At 47.6% G+C, this 20152-nt stretch overlaps 1 protein-coding gene across 1 annotated transcript in view; it reads right to left on the bottom strand.

Moving 5' to 3' along the window:
* Positions 1-460: 460 nt before the first annotated feature.
* Positions 461-20152, bottom strand: part of ITGAM (integrin subunit alpha M) — a 35784-nt gene continuing 16092 nt past the window's right edge. Inside the window, exons 12-30 of the mRNA XM_019717285.2 lie at positions 19898-20040; positions 12432-12572; positions 12130-12339; positions 9315-9445; positions 9058-9221; positions 7119-7273; positions 6899-7030; positions 6660-6733; positions 6297-6438; positions 6080-6202; positions 5171-5250; positions 4290-4373; positions 3926-4001; positions 2991-3098; positions 2709-2792; positions 2440-2553; positions 2256-2357; positions 1905-2015; positions 461-1496 (exon numbers count right to left, since the gene is read on the bottom strand). Coding sequence (XP_019572844.2) covers positions 1425-1496; positions 1905-2015; positions 2256-2357; positions 2440-2553; positions 2709-2792; positions 2991-3098; positions 3926-4001; positions 4290-4373; positions 5171-5250; positions 6080-6202; positions 6297-6438; positions 6660-6733; positions 6899-7030; positions 7119-7273; positions 9058-9221; positions 9315-9445; positions 12130-12339; positions 12432-12572; positions 19898-20040 — 2246 coding nt within the window. The 3' untranslated portion in view covers positions 461-1424. The remainder of the gene's footprint in view (positions 1497-1904; positions 2016-2255; positions 2358-2439; positions 2554-2708; positions 2793-2990; positions 3099-3925; positions 4002-4289; positions 4374-5170; positions 5251-6079; positions 6203-6296; positions 6439-6659; positions 6734-6898; positions 7031-7118; positions 7274-9057; positions 9222-9314; positions 9446-12129; positions 12340-12431; positions 12573-19897; positions 20041-20152) is intronic.

Here is a 20152-nt window from a genome sequence, read left to right as displayed (position 1 = left end):
AATGCCTGGGTCCCTGTGGGCCTTGCCAGAAGCTGGGCTCACCCGTTAGACTTCCAACTGGCAGCACATGCATCCTTTTCTCCAGCCACGAGAACCCACTGTGCCCACATTCAAAGCAGGCTGGAAGTGCCAGGGAATGCATGCTCCCCCACCCCGACCCCAGCCCCAGCAGCCCTCAGCCTGGAACTGTGTGGAGCTGATGTGTGTACACTCCTTTCTCCCAGAAGCCCCCAGTGGGGTTTTGCTCCAGGGCTCACAGTGGTGCTTCTTTTGATAACACCCTTCACTGGCTGCCTCCCCTTCCCCAGTTCATGTCTCTCCCTACTGGTATTTCCTGGGGCCACTCTTAAATAAACTTCTTCCATTCAAATTCTTATCTTGGGTTTGCTTCTGGGAGAACCCAAACTTCTGAAAATACACCCTACAAACTATCCTTACACATGCAAAATGACATACTCACTATGGATTCACAATTGTTTTAATCATGAGCAATTAGAAATAATATATCAAAAGGATACTGGTTAAACACATTGTGATTCCCCCACATGATGGAATACCATTGAGCTGTACAAAAGCATAAGCCCTTATGTCTTATACAAAGCAATGTCTGAGCTACAGTAATGGAAAAAGCAAGATGCAGAACAGTGTAAGTAATGTATGCTATCCTCTGTGTAAACAGCGCTCACACGTGCGTGCGTGTGTGTGTGTGTGCGCGCGCACACCTAGAGTCTTTGTGAAAGAAACCCTGAAACACGTAGCCTTGACTGCCTGCCAGGAGCGACTTGAATGGTTGGGGGACCAGGAAGGAAGGAACACTTTTCACCCCACACCCTCCACATCTTTTGATTTCTGTACTATGGACAGGTTAATCAATTCAAACAAATAAAACAAATATTAAACTAATAAATAAACGAGTAGATAGAAGGCGGTGTGTCATTGCTCACTAGACATACTCAGTTCTAGGGTTGGGACAGGCTCCCTGGCTAACCAGACCCTGGCTCTCGCAGGGCTTCTCCGGGTGGGGTTGCCCAGCTGCCAGGCCCCTGCAGGCCGCACGCTGACCCATGGAGGGAGGTCGCCCTTCCTGCTGCGGGGAAGGGATCTAACGCCCTCCCATTGGGCTCACCCACAAGCGCTACCAGCACGTCTGCCCCGAGGAAGCCTAGGTAACCCCCTTGTGCCTGAGCGAGCGTGCTGAAGGCACCTCCGCACGCAGGAGCCATCTGCCTCACACACGCAGCCACATACACACACGCACGTTCACATGTGCACACACAGGAATGGAAACGGAAACCTAAGCAAGTTTTTCCTGAGTGTGACGTCACTGTCCAGCCTCCTGAGGGACGTGTCTGTCCAGCAGCCTGCACGTCGGCCTAACCCAGGTCCTGCTTGCTTTGGGGGAGGCTACTCGCAGACAGGAGCTGTTACTGCGATGGGGCAGCTTCGGGACCAGCTTCGCCCATCATGTCTTTGTATTGCCGTTTGAAGAAACCGAGCTGTGGGGCAGAGACAGAGGAGTAAGGGCCACCGAAGCCAGGGCACTGGGAGTTGGCCGTGCAGACCAGGAGGGGACACAGAGGGTCCAAGAGGTGTAACGTGACAGGGTTAGAAGGGACCCGGGAGAAGTGGGCAGGGAGGGAGACGGCATTGACACCGGGGCAGGAAAGAAAGAAAGATAAAATGTAGGAAGGAGAAGGAAACGACTCCTCACACGTGGTCACTCTGTGGGCTCCCACATCTTAACTCAGTCGCCGTCACAGAATGGGCATTTATATTCTTATCTTAATGCTGAAGAAATTGGTACTTGCTACCTACCAAAGGTCACACAGCCAGCAGCACTGCTGGGAGTCAAACAAGGGAGGGAGGATGGGTGGGAGCGGCAGGAAGGGGCCTTGAGGACGCACCTTGTACAGGCCAGCGGTGATGAGGGCCAACAGCACCAGACCCCCCACGGAGCTGCCCACAATAAGGGGCACCGGGTTGGGCATTTCATGTGGCTCCACCTTGGTCTCTGTCTGGGACAGGGAAGGGGCGTGTCAGGGGAGACAGACTGGATTCCTGGGGGGTCCCCAGCCCGACTTTGTGCAGGTCCCAAACCCAGTAACCAAGCCCTCCCTATGCTCCTCAACCCAGCCCTCACGCGTCCCTCCTGCTCCCCACCTCTGTCTCTCTCTCTCTCCCCCCCACCCAGAGATCTACACAATCCCAACCCCCCCTCCTTCTTCCAATAATCCCTTTGTGCCCAAGACAGATACCTGGGCCCTCACAAATGCCTCCTGTCCTGGAAGCAGGGCAAACATCGTGTCATCGAACAAGATCTCTGCTGTGCTCTCAACCTGAAGGTAGCCATGTGGAGTCTGTGGGAGACAGAGGGTGGGATCTGGCGCCTGGCCCCCCAGCACCATGTCCGGCCTGGCTGAGCCTCAGAACCCCACATACTTTGATGTACCAGTCAAAGGAGAGGTTGCTTTTGAGGGTGACATTGAATTCTTCCTGGCTCTCAAAGGACAGGAGATCACACTGGATTCTCTGACAGACAGCAATGGAGCAGTTCTGGGAGAGGGAGAAAGGACAGGCCACTAGGAAAGCTGGATGCAGCAAACGCTGCTTGAACCCAGCCCACTCAGCTGAGAGACGTGTTGGGCCGCAGCGAGGGAACATGGCACGTGCACATGTAGCCCCAGAGCCAGGCTGGGGCTTATTCTCACCAGCACTGGGGCCTTCTTAAGCTTAGCCAGGAAGTCAGAGTGGGGGGGGGCTCTCTTCTCTGTACGGCAGGTACTGGAGAGGTTCTGAGGAAAGGGAGACACGGTGATGAGAGCGACAAACGAGGGCTCCCGGGTCCCCCCCCAAGCATGAGGTGGCCTAGGTCCAGACAAGGCCTAGGTCACAAAGGCTCCAGAATCCAACAGAGGAATCTGAGACTTGAGGAAAGACCAGGGCTCTGGAGGGAGGAGTTGGGCCCACTCCTCAGGACCTGTGGGGCTTACCTGGGAAAAGGTGACCTGGGGATCGTCCCATACGGCCACCTGGTTGAGCTGGATGGGAACCCAGAAGACCACACTGATGGGGAGGGCCCTCTGCCCCAGGTTGTTGAACTGCAAGGCGTGTGTTGGGGTGTCAGGGCTCTGTCCATCTGTCCCCAGCAGCTCACCCCACCCCCCCACCGTCCTGACAGCCCAGCACCGGAGGGTTGCACAGGCCCAGTGCCCTGCCTGCCACACGACGCTGCCGGGGAGGGAGCAAGTGTGGTGGTTTAAACACGCTCACGGGCGGCTTGTCCGCAGCTTCCTGGTGAGGCCGCGCGTGTTTGTTAAGCTCTCGGAGCTCGTTTCTCCATCTTACATGGGGACGCGATAGCGCCTCCATCATGGCCACTATGAAGGTGAAATGCGTGAACTGTGTACGTGCGTGGACAGCCGGTCCTGTGTATCCCAGGGCCCTGCATCCTCCGGGTCAAGCAACCCTGGATCGGAAACATCCGGAAAAAACTGTTCCCTTGTTGCTGACGTGTGCTGTGTAGTTAGGCCTCCGGTGGTCGCCTCACAGGTATAGACGTTTTCTTGTCATTCGCCCCCAAACAATACAGTGTGACAACTGCTTACATGACATGTGCATCCCATTAGGGATTCTAAGTAACGGAGAGACGCCTTTGAGTCCACAGGACGGTGCGCATAGGTGACATGCTGATCCTGTGCCATTTTGTATAAGGCACGTGAGCATCACGGCTTTCGGTTGTTGGGGTCCCAGAACCAGTCCCCCGGATGCCGAGGGGCGACTGCAGGCATGTGTGTGCACACGCGCGCCTGCACTGAGAGCACGCTTGCAACGGGGCCTGGCACCACTGGGCACCTGACACGTATTTCCCATCAGTCTCTGCACCCCCCGCACACGCATCTCCCCGCCCAACTCCTCAGCTCCGCACCTGATACTGATGCGTTATAACGTGCTGGGTCTTCTCGGAAGCTGAGAAGTTGAGGTATCTGGTGGAGGCCTCCTGGCTAAAGATAGAAAGAAGGGGCAGGAGGTGACAGGACATCAGGGGCGTCCTGGGAGGGGTGTCTCAGGCTGCGTGTGTGTGTGTGTGGGGGGTGAGCAGGCAGAGGGGCCAGCAGCCCTCAGAGGGTGCACGCAGGGTGGGGTACAGGGGCGATGTGTGTGCTGGTTTGGCCTCACACACATGTACGCATGCACCCCTGCAGGTACAGCCTCAGACACACACGCAGGCACACGATGGGCTGCGTCCAGCCCAGGGGCACAGGCGCAGGTCAAGCCCCAGAAGCCAGTACCTGGTGACCACCATGTAGACGGCATATTTCACAGGCAGCTCCAGCTGGAACTCCATTTTATTGGTCCTGGGTACGTTGTTTTCACTGAAGGGAAACAGAGCGCTCTTTCCTTCTCCCCTTGCCGCACCCCCCACCTCCAACCAGCCCCAAGTTGGGTTCTCTTTGCATCCTAAATGCAACGGTTCTCTGCCCCTGCCTCTGCCTAGCTCAGGCCGCTCCCTTCTCACCTGGATGTCTGTGACACTTTCTTCTCACTGGTCCCTGAATTCCAAACTGCCCCCATCCCACCCCCAGCCCTCCCGCATGCAAATGTGATCATGGTCATCATGTCACACCCCAGGTTACACTGCAAATTTCCTAAGGGCACCCATCAATCATTTGATGGCACTGCCGGGATCTAACCAGCTCCCTAAATCCCACATCATGTACTCAGGCCACACTGCAGTGCAGCCTGCCCTTCCCAGTCCTGAGGTTTTGCTGGGTACACTCTTCTTTCCTTCTGTCGTCATGCCCACCCTCACTGTATGCCTTTGCTTGGCTAACTCACAGCCTAAACATTCTTTCAGGAATCTTCTCTGGACACCAAGGTCCCGAGAACACAGGACATAGTTCATTTCATACAGTCTTGTCATCGCCAGCTTTCCTGTCTGTCCCTGCCACTAGATTGTCACCTCTGCGAGGGCAGTAACCTCGGCTATCTTGTCCACCCTTTCCCACCAGCACTAGGCACAATGTCTGGCAGATGGTAGGTGCTCATTCAGTGTTTGTTGAATGAATCAATGAATGAGCTGAAGGGAAAACCAGTGGGGAGAGGGCAACCTTCGGCATAGGGTTGATGTCCCAAAGGGGGAGATGCTTGTGGGAGGCCAGACACAGCCTACCTAGTCACATTGGCCTTGAAAAGTGCTCTGTTTCCAAAGAAAGCATTAGATTCCACGTCCAGTGTGATATTAAAGGTGACCTGCATTTGGAGAAAGGAGAGATGGTGCCAAGAACAGGAGAGAAGAAATAACTCAAATGTTCATTAACTGAAGAATGGATAAATAAAATGTGATGCCGCCACACCACAGAATATTATTTAGCCATAAAAAGGGGTGAAGCGGGGGCAGCAGGATGGCCCAGTTTGTTAGAGCGCGAGCTCTGAGCAACAGGGTTGTTGGTTCGATTCCCACATGGGGTGGTGAACTGTGCCCCCTGCAACCAAAGATTGAAAACGGCTACTGGACTTGGAGCTGAGCTTACGGCCTCCACAACTAGACTGAAGGACAATGACTTGACTTGGAGCTGATGGGCCCTGGAGAAACACACTGCTCCCCAACATCCCCCAATAAAATTTATAAAGAAAAACAAAGGGAGTGAAACGCTGAAATGGGCTACAACACGGGTGACCCTTGAAAACATGATGCCAAGTGATGGCAGCAAGACACAAAGGACCACGCGTCACATGATTCCATTTGTAGGAAATGTCCAGACTAGGTAAACCTAGAGACAGAAGTGGCTGGTGGTTGCCCAGGGCTGGAAGACACAGGGGGACTGGAGCCGGAGGCTAAGGAGAGCAGGGTCACTTCTGGGGGTGATAAAATCCTCTAACATTGATCCTGGTGACAGATAAATAACCCTGTGAACAGCCGAAGGGCCACTGCATACTTTAAATGGCTGAATTGTGTGGTATAGGAATTATATCTCAATAAAGCTGTTTCTCCAAAACAGAACCTCTACTTTAAGAAAAGAGACATAGAGAAGAACTCAGAAGACAGAGGAGAAAAGGTGGGGGGTGCCCACGGCCTGACCTCTGAGTTGCCTGGGAAGATGGGGTGGTTTATGTTGCATCTGCTGCTCTGCAAGGTTCCAGGTCCTTTGCTGGAGGCGTCAGACACACAGGTCACATGCCAGGACCGCCATGCGGGCTGGTTCTGGAAGGCAAGGGAGACAAAGGGTGTGATGTCACCCACCCGCCCTGGGGACCAGGAAAGCAAAGTCAGATGGAGCCTATGAAAGATTGCCTACCTGGACCCTGGACACTGTCCGATAGGACAAGCCAGGTGGGTAGAAGAAGGTGAGGTGGGTGCTGTAGGACTCCTCGCCCTCGTTCCTCACAGTCAGCATCACGTTCAAGTCTCGGGGACCGCCCACCACCAGTGTGTCCAGGCTGTGGGAGGAACAAGCCAGGTGAGAGTCTGAGGGCTCCCTGTGCAAGCGTGCTCTGGTGGGAAGCAGGCACAGGTGTTGGAGAGAGACGACAGTGGAGGGGGCAGCCCACAAACAGCTCCAGAGCAGCTGATCAGCCAGGCTCCTTCAGGGGCCGAGAGGAGAGCAGAGCACCGGGTCTCGGTGGAGGCCTGGAGGTGGCAATGATGAGAAGAAACTCGCCTCATGAAACTGAAGGTGACACTGAGGTTATCCTGGCAGATGGTGTCATTACCACAGTTCTTCTCAAATGGTAACTGCAAAAAATAGAATATGACGAAATGAAATGAGAGGAAATAATGAAATGGTGTGAAACGAAACAATAAAATAAAATATTGAAATAACGTTCTTTGAAATGAAATCAAATGGGCATCCACAATCTGGGCCTCTGGTCCCTTCCATGTCCCAACTCCAGGACTCACCAGGGCCGTGAAGAGTCTCTGAGCATCCTCAGCCAGCACTGGCCGGAGGTTCCCGAAAGAGGGTGAAGGCTGCCCCACCAGAGAGAAGTTGAGGCGCAGGACGATCGGAGTTACAGAGTCCTCGACACAATCCTGAGAGAAGATGGGGGCTTCCTCAGCTTCCCAAGTGCCCCCCACTCCATGCTTGGAGGAGCCAGAAGTGTGGTTACCCCCTGCTCACCGGTAACTGTAGCTTCAGGGTCTCACATTTCTGTTTCAGGCTCAAGGCCTGTGTCCGTCCACATGTGCGGTTCTTTGTCTCATCAAAGATGGCCCGGGGATGAGAGCGACTTGGGTCCAGAGCCAGGTCGTAGGTGACAATGGTCTGGATTTCTCCTGAGGGGGCGGGGCATCAGAGTGAGAAGGAGCCTGGCTTCAGAGTCAAACAGGCCGGAGTTTACAGGCCGGAGTTTGCAGCCCAGCTCTTCTCCCCAGGTGTATGACTTTGGGCATGATATTTGACCTCTTTGAGTCTCAATTCCTTATTTTTAAGTCGAGGACAATAATTGTACCTACCCCGTGATGAAAATGAAATGAAATAGTGTCTATAAAGTATTTAGCACAGTGCCTGCCACATAATAAGTGTTCATTCAATAAATGGTAGTAGCTATTCTGTTACATACTAGAAAATTAAGTATATTTTTCTGGCTTCTTTTAACTTTTTTTCTTTGTCTTTGGTCTTCAGCAATTTGTGCCTTAGCATGGTACAATGTATAATGTTGTACACACTAGTTTAAAGTGCCATGGTATGGTTTCCTTTGTGTCTACCCTGCTTTGATTTGCTAGAGAATCTTGATGTCTTTCATCAATTTTAGAAAACTCTTCAACACTATTTCTTTAATTGTTGCTTCTTTCTTATTCTCTTTCTGTCTCTCTCTGTTTCTCTTTCTGTGTCTCTATCTCTCTGTCTCTCTCTCTGCCTGTCTCTCTCTCTCTCCCTCTCCCCCTTTTGGAATTCCAATTACATGTTTGGATTTCAAGTCTTCTCTGAAGTTCTCCATCATTTCCTATTTTTAGAGATATTAATTGAAGTTATTATTACCTCTAATTCCTCTAATTTCTGAATCACATGTGGGTCTATTTCTATTGTCTATTGTTTCTCTTGGTTGCTAGACTCAATGGACAATGTCCCAATAGAAAGACCAAGTTGTTTGCCAAGGCCTCTCCCAAATCTCTGTTTCCCCAGGACTGGGAAGCTACGGAATTTCTGCTCAGCTCTTTAGTTCTCCAGTTTCTGTCTTCTACTGAGTTCCTTGGAGAATTGACCTGCACACGCATGGCTTAAGAGTCAGCCAATGACTTGAGAGGAATTTCTATGTAGATCTTGGGGAATTTTCTCTGCAATCTTCTACTCTCCAAGAATTTGCTCTCATTCCTAGCCATGCTGGCTGCCCCAAACTCTGACAGCAGTCTCCTCAGCCCAGTAAGATTACTACTACCATGTTTCCCCGAAAATTAAGACCTAGCCGGACAATCAGATCTAGTGCATCTTTTGGAGCAAAAATTAATATAAGACCCAGTCTTTATTTTACTATAAGACTGGGTATAATATAATATAATACCGGGTCTTATATTAATTTGTGCTCCAAAAGACGCATTAGAGCTGATTGTCCGACTAGGTCTTATTTTGGGGGAAACACAGTAGCAAACTAATTTTATGACCTCCCCTATTTTTCTCAAGTACCACCACTACTATTCCCCAACCCCGAGCACAATGCCACTCTTTAAAAGTAGAAACAAGGGAAGAAGTCAAGTGAGTTGTAATAAAATGCATGTCTGAATGTTCTGTGAATTTGTGTTTAGCTGCATCAACACAACCTCCCCTTTAAATAAGTTATCGCTCAGTTAAAAAAAACAACAACTCCCGATTAATTCACAGGTATGGTGCCCTTTTTTATCTGGAGAACTCAGAGAGTCAGAGAGTGCCACAAGCTCATTTCTTTGACAGGGTTTGCTGGACGTCAGCAAGGGAATCACATGCTTACTCCAGCCAACCTTGGAGAAGGCTGTCAAAACCTGTGAGAACTTTGCTCTAGACTGCCAAGAAGGCTGAGAAGGCTGGGCCTCCCTTCAATGTCCACAGTCTCATTTAACCTGTTGAGACGTACCCCCAGCCTCACCTTCTTGCAGCCGGTCCCGTGTGCTCTTGTGAATACGGAGGCAGACTCTGACCTCTCCAGCAGGCTGGCCTTTCACCACATGTTCATGACACTCAAACACCTTCCTGGCCAATTCCCTGGGGGTGAACTCCATGGTCACGTCAACCCTCAGCACAGGCTGGGACCTGGAGGGATACCAGAGGGCCATCAGGGTGTTCAGACAACAAAGCTGCTCCTTAAAGGGAAGATGCCTGGTGTGTTCCAAGAGAGGTTCTCACCTGAGCAGCAGTGCGTGACCCTGGGCCCCCACGGCCAGGTCCACCAGTCCATCCATTGTGAGGTCCTGGCCCCCACTCAGAGACTGACCGAAATACTGGAGCCTGGGGGAGAGCTGGGAGCCTGCAATCCGCTGAGAGTAGAAAAGAGGGAGACAGGGAGTGGGAAAGAGTAGGGAAACGTGTGACTCAGTTGCCCAGGGTGACCCAAGGAAAGATTGTCTAGACACTATTCAAGTCTCCTCTCCCACAGCTTCTCAAGGAATTAGGGCAACTATTCAGCTTTAGACCACAGTCTTGAGATGACACCCAAAGTTTCCATTAAGTACCTGGGCTGTTGAGTGAAAACAAATAGTTTTGCAGGAAAGAAGTGACATAGTATACTACTTGACTCAGCAGAATCTCATTTACATGGTCAGGATAACTAACCAAAATTATCATATAAATACAAGGAGTGGGGGATGGGTAGAAGGCATGTGAATATGTGAGGAGGGGTCTGAAAGAGCTCAGTCCTCGCCTTCCATAGTGGAAAGTCAAAGCTAAAACAAAAATCAAGCAGCAGCAAAATAATCATGTCATTGGGAAGTATAGTGAGCTAAAGGTGGTTTCCTCAAGAGAAGGGGAAATAAAGAGGAAATCACAGTGTGGGTGCGGAAATTGTTGTTTTTCATGAGTCCTAAAGAATGATTTTGACTATCTAATCTATGTGCAAAAGTAACACTAAAAGAATAATAGCCAAATAAATTAAAAAGAACATTTAAAAGTGTTTTTGTCATGCACGTAATGCCACTAAACTGTATACTTTAAAATGGTTAAGATGGTGAATTTTATGTCATGTATATTTTACCACAATTTTTTAAGCGATTTTGTCAACTGAAAGGAAGCATGGGAGGCTGGAAATCTGTTATATCTTAATCTAGGTGGTGCTTGCTTGGGTTCGACAGATATGTGAAAATTCATCATTTAAGATTTGTAAGTTTACTGCATGTACACTGTACCTCAAATTTTTTTGAGAAAAATTGTCTGTGCTTTGTTGGGAGGAAGTTTTGTTTTGAAATTATGTATAATGTGGTAGTTGAGAGATCCACAGCCTGTTTGCTTGTCCAAATACTGAGTACCCCTGCTCCAATCATAGGGGGGAAATGCAAAAAGTAGAACAATAGGATAGCATGATCCTTTTTGCATTTGTTTTCAGCTCCAAAGACTGTGGGGCTTGTGTGCATGCGTGCGTGTGTGTGGACACGTAAATTATCTTCCTTGATCCTTGTTTTTTTGTGTGTGTGGTGAGTTATGATGCCGGGAAGGGGAGGGAAGTAGGGCTTTCACTGTTTACTTTAGATTTATAATTTTGTACAAGCATGTAAGGCTTTTGTAATAAAAATAAAGTAAAACCAGAGCCTTCAAACCCAATTTACACAGAGAAGCAACAGACACCAAATGAAAAGAGGCATTATTATTATATTCACACAGTTGTGAACAGAGGCTCCATGACACAGAGAGAAATGGGTAAGGCAGTGACTCTTAGCTCTGGCTACAACGAAAGAGCCTGTAAATAATATTGGGGCCCACATAATGTATGATTCCGTTTATATGAAGTTCTAGAATGGGCAAAACTAACCTGTGGTGGAAAATAATCAGAACAGTTGTTTCTTCTGGGATGGAATAGGGTCAGAAATTACTGGGAAGGGACAGGAGAGAACTTTCAAGAGTGATGATATTCTGTATCTTGATAGGAGGGTGGGTTACACAGGTGTATGCATTTGTCAAAAGTCATTGAATGGCTAAAGATTTGTGCTTCCTGTTTGTAAATTTTATCTTAAAAATAACAGTAAGCAAATACTGAATTCTAGTTAATGATATACAGGCTGAAGTATTTACCAGTGAAGTGGACTAATATTGCAACTTAATACTGAAATGCATTAATTAAATAAGATGGACTGTAGGAAAACAATGGATGTGTGGTCAAGTACATTTAGTAGAATGTTAATTGTAGATTCTAGGTTGTACCGTGTTTCCCTGAAAATAAGACCCAGCTGGACCATCAGCTCTAATGCGTCTTTTGGAGCAAAAATTAATATAAGACCCTATATGACATTATATTATATATATTGTATTAATTATATATATATATATATATATATATATATATATATATATATATATATTACATTATATCATATCATATCATATCATATCATAGCCAGTCTTATAATAAAACAAGACTGGGTCTTATACTAATTTTTGCTCCAAAAGACACATTAGAGCTGATGGTCTGGCTAGGTCTTATTTTTGGGAAACATGGTAAATATATGGATATTCACTGTAAATTCTTTAAACTTTGCTTGTAAATTTGAAAATTTTCTAAATTTGCTCAGAGAGGGGCCTTGTGTGACTGCACAAATCACAAGCCCCATGAAGCATGCAGTCCTGGTGGGGTGACCCACTATATGGGTTTCCTGAAAGGGGAGACATTCTGTGCTAAAACCGGGACAGATCTAGGCAGACCAGGACGACTGGTTACCCACCAAAACTGAGATTCAGTAGAAAGGAATGCCTATATCCAACGCTTCCAGCTTACCATTTACCACCTCTCAGCATTAATCTCCTCGTTTGTACACTGTGGGTGCTGGTGCCCTCATGCACTCCCTGTAGCTGTGGTAAGAATCAACCTAACATTGACGAGTCTGAGGTTTCTATGAAGTGTGCTATTACTTTTACAGGTTCTGAAAAGAAGCAAGGGGAGAACTAATCTGGCAGCTGGGGGAACATTGAATTAGAAAGGGACAGATCAGCAAAGAGGATATTGTCATGGGCCTACCTGGCTGTGAGAGGGGCTGATGCCCAGTCTAGACGTTCCATGGAACAGGTAGACAGCACCCTGGTTCTCCTGCTCTCCCGGGGCCCCGATGGCCACATCCATCAGCCTGTCCCCATTCACGTCCCCCAGCACTGTCAGGGCTGCCCCAAAGCGGCCCCAAGGGTGGCCTTGCTCCCCACGGAGAATGACGTCACACTGCCACTTAGCCCTCTGCAGAACAAAACCAGTGTCAGGCTCTAACCCAAGCAACCCTCCACCCCACACCCAAGCCCCACCCAGGCCAGGTCTCATCAGCCACTCACCCCCCGGGGCAAGGGACACACAGACACCTGCCCCCCCCGAGTCGGCTCATAGTGATGGGGAGCCCCGATGAGGACCAGGTCGGAGCTGCCATCTCTGTCCACGTCCACGGAGCAGAGGGAGGCCCCGAAGTAGGAGCCGATCTGAAAGAGATGAGGCCAAAATCACATACCTCTTCCCATCCAAAGAAGAATGTGGGGGGGGAAGAATGTGGGGGTCTTCTCCCTATGCAGAAAAATCATGCCTGCTAGGAAAAGACCCTTGGACCAGTTATGATCCTCTATATAATTCATCATAAATTCTCATTTGAATGTGCTACCAGCGAGAGGAGGCTATAATAGAGTTGGTGGTTAGTGGGTTAGGATTTACCCCAAACAGTGTTCCAGGGAGACAATTACGATAGCAAAGAAGATGGATGAAAAAACACAGACAGAAAAGCCTGTAAGAGCAGACAGGATATCATTTCAATACATTGGAAGTCTTTAGAGGGATTAAAAAAAAAAAAGCAAAGCTGGAAGTCTGGCTAATAAGGAATCAGCTGGCTTGTATTAAAAATAACTATTGGGCTGGCCCGGCGGCTCAGGTGGTTGGAGCTCCGTGCTCCTAACTCTGAAGGCTGCCGGTTTGATTCCCACATGGGCCAGTGGGCTCTCAACCACAAGATTGCCAGTTCCATTCCTCAACTCCTGCAAGGGATGGTGGGCTGCACCCCCTGCAACTAGCAATGGCAACTGGACCTGGAGCTGAGCTGTGCCCTCCACAACTAAGACTGAAAGGACAACAACTTGAAGCTGAATGGCACCCTCCACAACTAAGATTGAAAGGACGACAATTGACTTGGGAAAAAAAATCCTGGAAGTACACACTGTTCCCCCAATAAAGTCCTACTCCTGTTCCCCAATAAAATATTTTAAAAATAATAATAACTATTGCTGTGGGAATCTTTTTGTGTGGTATTGAGAAATAATGTCTACTTTTTAAAATAATTTTAGGGAAGGTCCAAGATGGCGGAATAGGTAAATGCCATGTCTGCCACCTCCCAGGATCCCATTAAAATTACAACTAAGTTATAGAACAACCATCATAGAGAACCACCTGAAGACTTACTGAACAGAAATCCTACAACTAAGGATATAAAGAAGAAGCTACATCAAGACTAGGGGTGGAGATTCGGAATGGGCCCACACCCATGGCATGGCAATTGAAAATTGGGAGGGATATCTGAGCTGTGAAGGGCCCCCCCCCCCGCCCCCAAGGAGTTAGGCATCCCAGCCTCACACCAGGCTCCCCAACTCAAGATACCAGTGCCCAGAATAGGAGTCTTCATAACAGCTGGCTGTGAAAACCCACGGGGATTGCACTGGAGAAATGCAAAGGGCTGCTAGAGACCAAGGCACTGCTCTTAAAGGGCCCATACAAGACTAACTCACTAACAAACCCATTCACTCTAAGCTCCAGCACAGAAGCAGCAGCTCGAAAAGTGCCAGGGGCTTACAAGGAGGAATTAAATTGACTAAATTCAGGGCAGGGGCTAGAGGGGCAGAGCTGGGGCAACTCTCTCCAGGGATGGAAGTGCTGGCAGGTGCCATTGTTCCTTTGTTGAGAGTTCCGCCTACACAGCAGGCCCAGCACAGGTAGGCAACAAATCTGAGCTCTCCATTAACTTGGCTAACACCACTCACCATGCCCTAGTGACTCCCTGAGAACTCACCCCACCCAACTTGTCCTCCTAGCCCAAGCCTCTTCCAGCAGCTCCTACCTACAAGTAGCCTGCTTCAGCTCATGCTATGGACTTTCCTAAAATCTCTCAAAGGTCCGCAAACCCCAAACAAGCAGCAGCAGCCCTGACATGTCTTGTACTTCTTGCTAACTGGCCCCAAGCCTGGCACAAGTGGCAACCGTTCTCAGCTTGTATTGTAACACCCATCAGGTGGCCCCAAGCCTGACATAGCAGTAGATAGTTTGGCTAGGAACATAGTTTTAACTAAGCAGCCATAAGCCCAGCACAAGTGGCAGCTGGCCTCAGCTTGCATCGTGGTGCCCACCTTCCTGACACTAGTGGCAGCAAGCCTGGTTTGCAGCACAGCCTCTCCCAAGCACTTCCAAGCTCAGCACAAGTGGTAGGTGACCTTGGCCTGCACTGGAGTCCATCCCAAAACCAACACACCCAGTGGCCAGATTCAGACCACACCAGAGCAACACCCAACCAACTCCACAGATAACATATCCAAAGGGCAAACTTGGCTGACACGAGAACCCTGCAAAAGTGATACCTACTCTGTGGGGTGACCCACAGAGCTCATTAGCTGTAGTCACAGCCAGTCAGCCTGAGGGTCAACCCCACCGACTGATGTGCCAACAGCAATCAACAGCAACTACAACAGGAGGGCACACACAACTCACACACGGGACAGAGCTAGAGCACCTGGCTCAGGTGACCAGGGAGACTGCAACATTGGGTCCTACAGCAAACCTACTACAGAAGGCCACCCTACCAAAACCAGGAAACACAGCAGCTCTATCTAATACATAGAAACAAATGCAGAGAGGGAGCCAAAATGGGGAGACAAAGAAACAAGTCCCAAATAAAAGAACAAAGCAAAGCTCCCGAAAAAGAACAAAAAATCTACCAGACACAGAGTTTGAAATACTGGTTATAAGGATGTTCAGTGACCTCAGGCAGAACTTCAACAAAGAGATAAGAAACATAAAAATGGAGATGGAAAACATGATAAAGACCCAGTCAGAAATAAAGGATACAATAATGGAAATGAAGAATATATTACAGGGAATCAACAGTAGATCAGATGAAGCAGAGGATCCAACCAGCGATGTAGAAGATAAGGTAGTAGAAAACACCCAACCAGAACAACAAAAGAAAAAATAATCCAAAAAACTGAGGAGAGTTTAAGGGGCCTCCGTGACAGTATCAAGCACACCAACATTCGCATCATAGGGGCACCAGAAGGAGGAGAGAGCAAGGAATTGAAAAAACGTATTTGAAGAAATAATGACTGAAAACTTCCCTAGCCTGGTGAAGAAAATAGATATACAAGCCCAGGAAGCATAGAGAGTCCCAAACAAGATAAGCCCAAAAAGGCCAACACCAAGACACATTATAATTAAAGTACCAAAGGTTAAAGATAAAGAGAGAATGTTAAAAGCAGCAAGAAAAAAGCAGTTAGTTACCTGTAAGGGAGCTCCCATAAGTGCCAGAAGGGATTGGCATGTAATATTCAAAGTGACGAAAATTAGGGACCTACAACCAAGACTACTCTACCCAGCATAGCTATCATTTAGAATTGATGGACAGATAAAACAGCTTTCCAAACAAGAAAAAGCTAAAGTTCATCACCACAAAACCAGTATTACAAAGAATCTTAGAGGGACTTCTTTAAGACAAAAGGAAAAAAAGATCAAAATATGAATATTAATATGGCAATAACTACATTTCTATCAAAAATTATTTTCAATGTAAATAGATTAAATGCCCCAATCAAAAGATAGGGAGACTGAATAGATAATAAAACAAGACCCTTGCATATGCTGCCTGCATAAGACTCACTTCAGATCAAAAGATACAAGCAGACTAAAAGCAAAGGGGTGGAAAAAGATATTTCATGAAAATGGAAACAAACAAACAAAGTTGGGGTAGCAATACTTATACCAGACAAATAGACTTTAAAACAGACTATAACAAGAGACAAAAAAGGACCCAGTAGTTCCACTTCTAGGTGTTTATCTGAAGAAACCCAAAATGGTACTTCGGGGACCTGTGCATCCATATGTTCATTGCAGCATTGTTTACAATGACCAAGATGTGGAGGCAGCCTGGGTGTCCGTTGATGGAAAAATGGATAAAGAGGAGGTGGTACATGTATACAATGGAATATTGCTCGGCCAGGGAAGGAAATGAGTTCCTGCCATCTGTGGTGACTTGGATGGACCTGGAGGGTACTGTGCTGAGTGGAGTGTGTCAGACAGAGAAAGACAGATGCAATGTGATTTCACTTATATGTGGAATCTAAAGAACAAAATAAACAAACAAAACAGAAACAAACTCACAGATAACAAAAAACATTTTGATGGTTGCCAGATGGGAGAGGGTTTGGGAGTGTGGGTAAAAAAAAGGGGGGGGAGGGATTAAGAAGTACAAATTCATTATTACAAAGTTGTCATGGGAATGTAGGGTATAGCATAAGGAATGTAGTCAATAATATTGTAATAACTGTGTATCGTGCCAGGTGGGTACTAGACTAGTCAGGGGATCACTTCTTAAATTATATAAATATCTAACCACTATGCTGTATACCTGAAATTAATATAAAATAATATTTAATGTCAACTGTAATTGAAAAATTAAAAAGGGGATAAAGGTGAAGGGGCATAAGAGGCCCAAATCTCCAGGTATAAAACAATAAGTCATGGGGATGTAATGAACAGCCTGGGGAATACAGTCAGTAATACTGTGACAGCGGGGACGGTGTCAGATGGTGCTGGGCTTACGGTGATCACTTCTTTCGGTATCTAATATTGAATAACTCTGGGGTACCCCTGATACTAATATATTGTATGTTAGCTATATTGTAATAAAAATCTTTAAAAAATAAAACAAAAATGCTTTCATAATCCTAAGAATTAACTAATGCTGTCTTGAATCATGAGATCCATCAGGTCTTGACGTCATCTAGACCTGCATCTAGAACTTCACTGTAAAATCATTTCAGGCATGTGTTAGGTTTCTGTGAAAACTTTATGTAAATGTAAATGTCACACCACAGTGTCAGTTTTTGTCTTAATAAAATTATATGGATTTATTTTTTTAAAAAAGACTAACTGGAACTTTAAGCAAACAATCAGTTGGAAGGGTCTGTGAGAGGAGCGAGGGCTTATGGAAGTTCCTGCCCTCTACATAATCGCGAGAACCCTGCAGGGAGAAGTCTGTGTTTGTAACAAAGCTCTACGGTTCTTACTTCCCCTTCCTTTTTCCCTTCTATAAATACCCCTCAGTCTTGGCACACAGGCCAGAGTGTGCACGAGGCTTGCCAGGTCTGCATGCAGTGGGAATGCGTTGCAACACTTTTTCTCCTCCAAATGAATCATTTTTGGTGACAACACACTTAGCCAATATTATTTTTCACTCAACAATAGTAAGTTTTGAAATTGGAAAGTGTGAGTCCTCCAATTTCATTTTTCTCTTTCAAAATTATTTTGGCAATTCTGGGTCCTTTGTATTTCCATAGGAACTTTAGCATCAGCTTGTTCATTTTGGCAACGTTATTGAACAAGCCCTGCATTCCTGGGATAAACCACATTTGGTTGTGACTATTATCCTTTGAAAGATTGCTGGGTTTAATTTGCTAACACAATTGACCCTTGAACGACACTGGAGTTTTGACCCCCCATGTAAATGAAATTCATGTGTAACTTTTGACTCCTCAAAAACTTAACTACTACTAGCCTACTGTTGACCAGAAGCCTTACCAATAACATAAACAGTTAATTAACACATATTTTGTATGCTATATGTATTACATGCATTCACGACACACCTTTTCCTTAATTTTTTTTTTCATTATTTCTTGGCTATGCAGTTCATCTGAGTTTTTTCAATTCTTGCAAATCGCCAAAATTTTTTCTGATATATTTATTGGGGGAAAAAAGGTGGACATACACAGTTTAAACCTATATTGTCCAAGAGTCAACTGTATTTGGTTGAGGATTTTTAAATCTTTATTGGATATTGGTCTGTAGTCAACAAAGGGTCTTAAACTCAAGACTGATATAAATAGTTTCTCATTTAGAAAGTTCACCCTCCTTCTATGGATTAGAGGGAGGCAACATGGGATTTGGGGGTACCAATAAGGAGGCTACAGCTAGGTCCACAGAAGAGATGGTGGCCTGGGCCAAGCTGATGGCCATAGAAACAGAGGGAGTGGATAAGTTTGAGATTAATCTGTTTCCTACTCTTCTTTCCAGCGTTTTCTCCCACATTCCCCAACCCCGTACACACACACTCTGAACCCACGCGTTCTCCTTCCTCTGACCCTTTTCTTTCCTGCCTCTTCACTTCCCTAATTCTTCTGCCTTAACTGTCACTTCCTTCAGGAAGCCATCCCTTATGTCCTTGTGTGGGGGCCCTTTCCATGTGCTCTTATAACCCCCAAACTGTCCCCGGTTAAGTATTCATCATCCTTGGTTATAGTTGGCCGTGGAATACCTGTGTGTGGTGGGGAGTCTACCAGCCACCCTTCCCTACGTGATCCTGAACCACACACTCAAAATAGAGAAGTAGCATCACACCCACACTTGACTTCCTGAAAGGCCGTGCACATTCTCCCCCACCCCACCCCTCTATGCCAGGCAGTGATGCCATCAGTGTCAATATGTGTTGGTAAAACCTTTGAAGATCATGTGGAGAATGTGACTATTAACAAAGCACGATGAGCTTGTCACAGCAAACTGGTTTCATCCACACAGGATGCATTAACTGCAGACCAAAGAGAACTACGGATGAAAATTAAAAGAATACACACAGAACTGCAGGTAGAATATCATGGGTACTGTCCTATTTCAGGGATTTGCAAGGATAATTTTGACTAAAGATTCATGCCTCACACACCACGTAAGATACCACCCCACTGCTATTGCAGGGGTGATATTTTAAAAATTGAACTGTTCGAAGGGCTCAGGAACTGACCAGGGAGGGACTTAGCTGGAGTAGGTCTAGAGGTCCCCTGAGCTGCCCTGCCTGGCCTCAGAGTTGCTGGGGGAGTTCAAAGAATACTGGGGAAGGGCCCGCGTGTAGGGGTAAGAGGGCACCCCAGGGAAACAGCTATTTATTGACAGGAAATTATTTTGGTATTTTAATAACTAATATGACTACCCTGGTTGTGTACTGTCAAACACCAGCTCCATAGACAGGTAGACGCACAAAGAGTTCTGCACAGGTCAAGTGCTCTTATTTATTGTTGTTAGAAAAGTGAGGGGCCAGCCTGGTGGCTCAAGTGGTTGGAGCACTGTGCTCCTAACGCTGAGGTTGCTGGTTCGATTCCCACATGAGCCAGAGAGCTGCGCCCTCTATAGCTAAGATTGTAAACAATGGCTCTCCCTGGAGCTGGGCCACCATGAGCTGCTGTGAGCTGCCAGCAGCTGGGGAGAGATGCTCATCTGGGGGGTGGGGAGCACAAGGCTCATAATATCCGCATGGGCCAGGGAGCTGTGTCCTACACAACTAGACTGAGAAACAAGGGCTGGAACTGGAGGGGAGGAGGGAGGCGGAAGAAGGGGGAAGGGAAGTGAGCCCACAGCATTCTCAAGTGCAAAGCTGATCCTGTGAGTCTCCAGCTCAAAGCCCTGTGAAAGCTCCTTTATGAAACTCTGCCACTCATGGCACCTGGGGACACCTGTCTTGGACTCTCCCAGCACCCAGGGTGCCTCTGTTTGCACATTCGTGACCCACACTCACCTGGCTGCCCTTGATGACAGTGCTGGTCTCCCAGGTACCAGCGTTCGGTTTGAACAGCACCGCCATGCCCGTGTGCTGGTACCGCGGCGCCCCCATAACAAGCATCTGTACATTGCTCCGCGAGATGACATCAGCCGCATAACCTGGAGATGGTGATCCAAGAGAGGTCACCATCGAAGACCCCGCCCCCTCCAGCAGGCCCAGCCACTGAGCAGGGGCAGCCCCAGGCATGCTCGTTTGGGGTCACTGGACCCT

The sequence above is a fragment of the Rhinolophus sinicus genome, linkage group LG18, assembly GCF_036562045.2.
Source record: "Rhinolophus sinicus isolate RSC01 linkage group LG18, ASM3656204v1, whole genome shotgun sequence".
Classification (NCBI taxonomy): domain Eukaryota; kingdom Metazoa; phylum Chordata; class Mammalia; order Chiroptera; family Rhinolophidae; genus Rhinolophus; species Rhinolophus sinicus.
The sequence above is the reverse complement of the archived record's forward strand: the minus strand, read 5'-3'. Positions and strand labels throughout refer to the sequence as shown.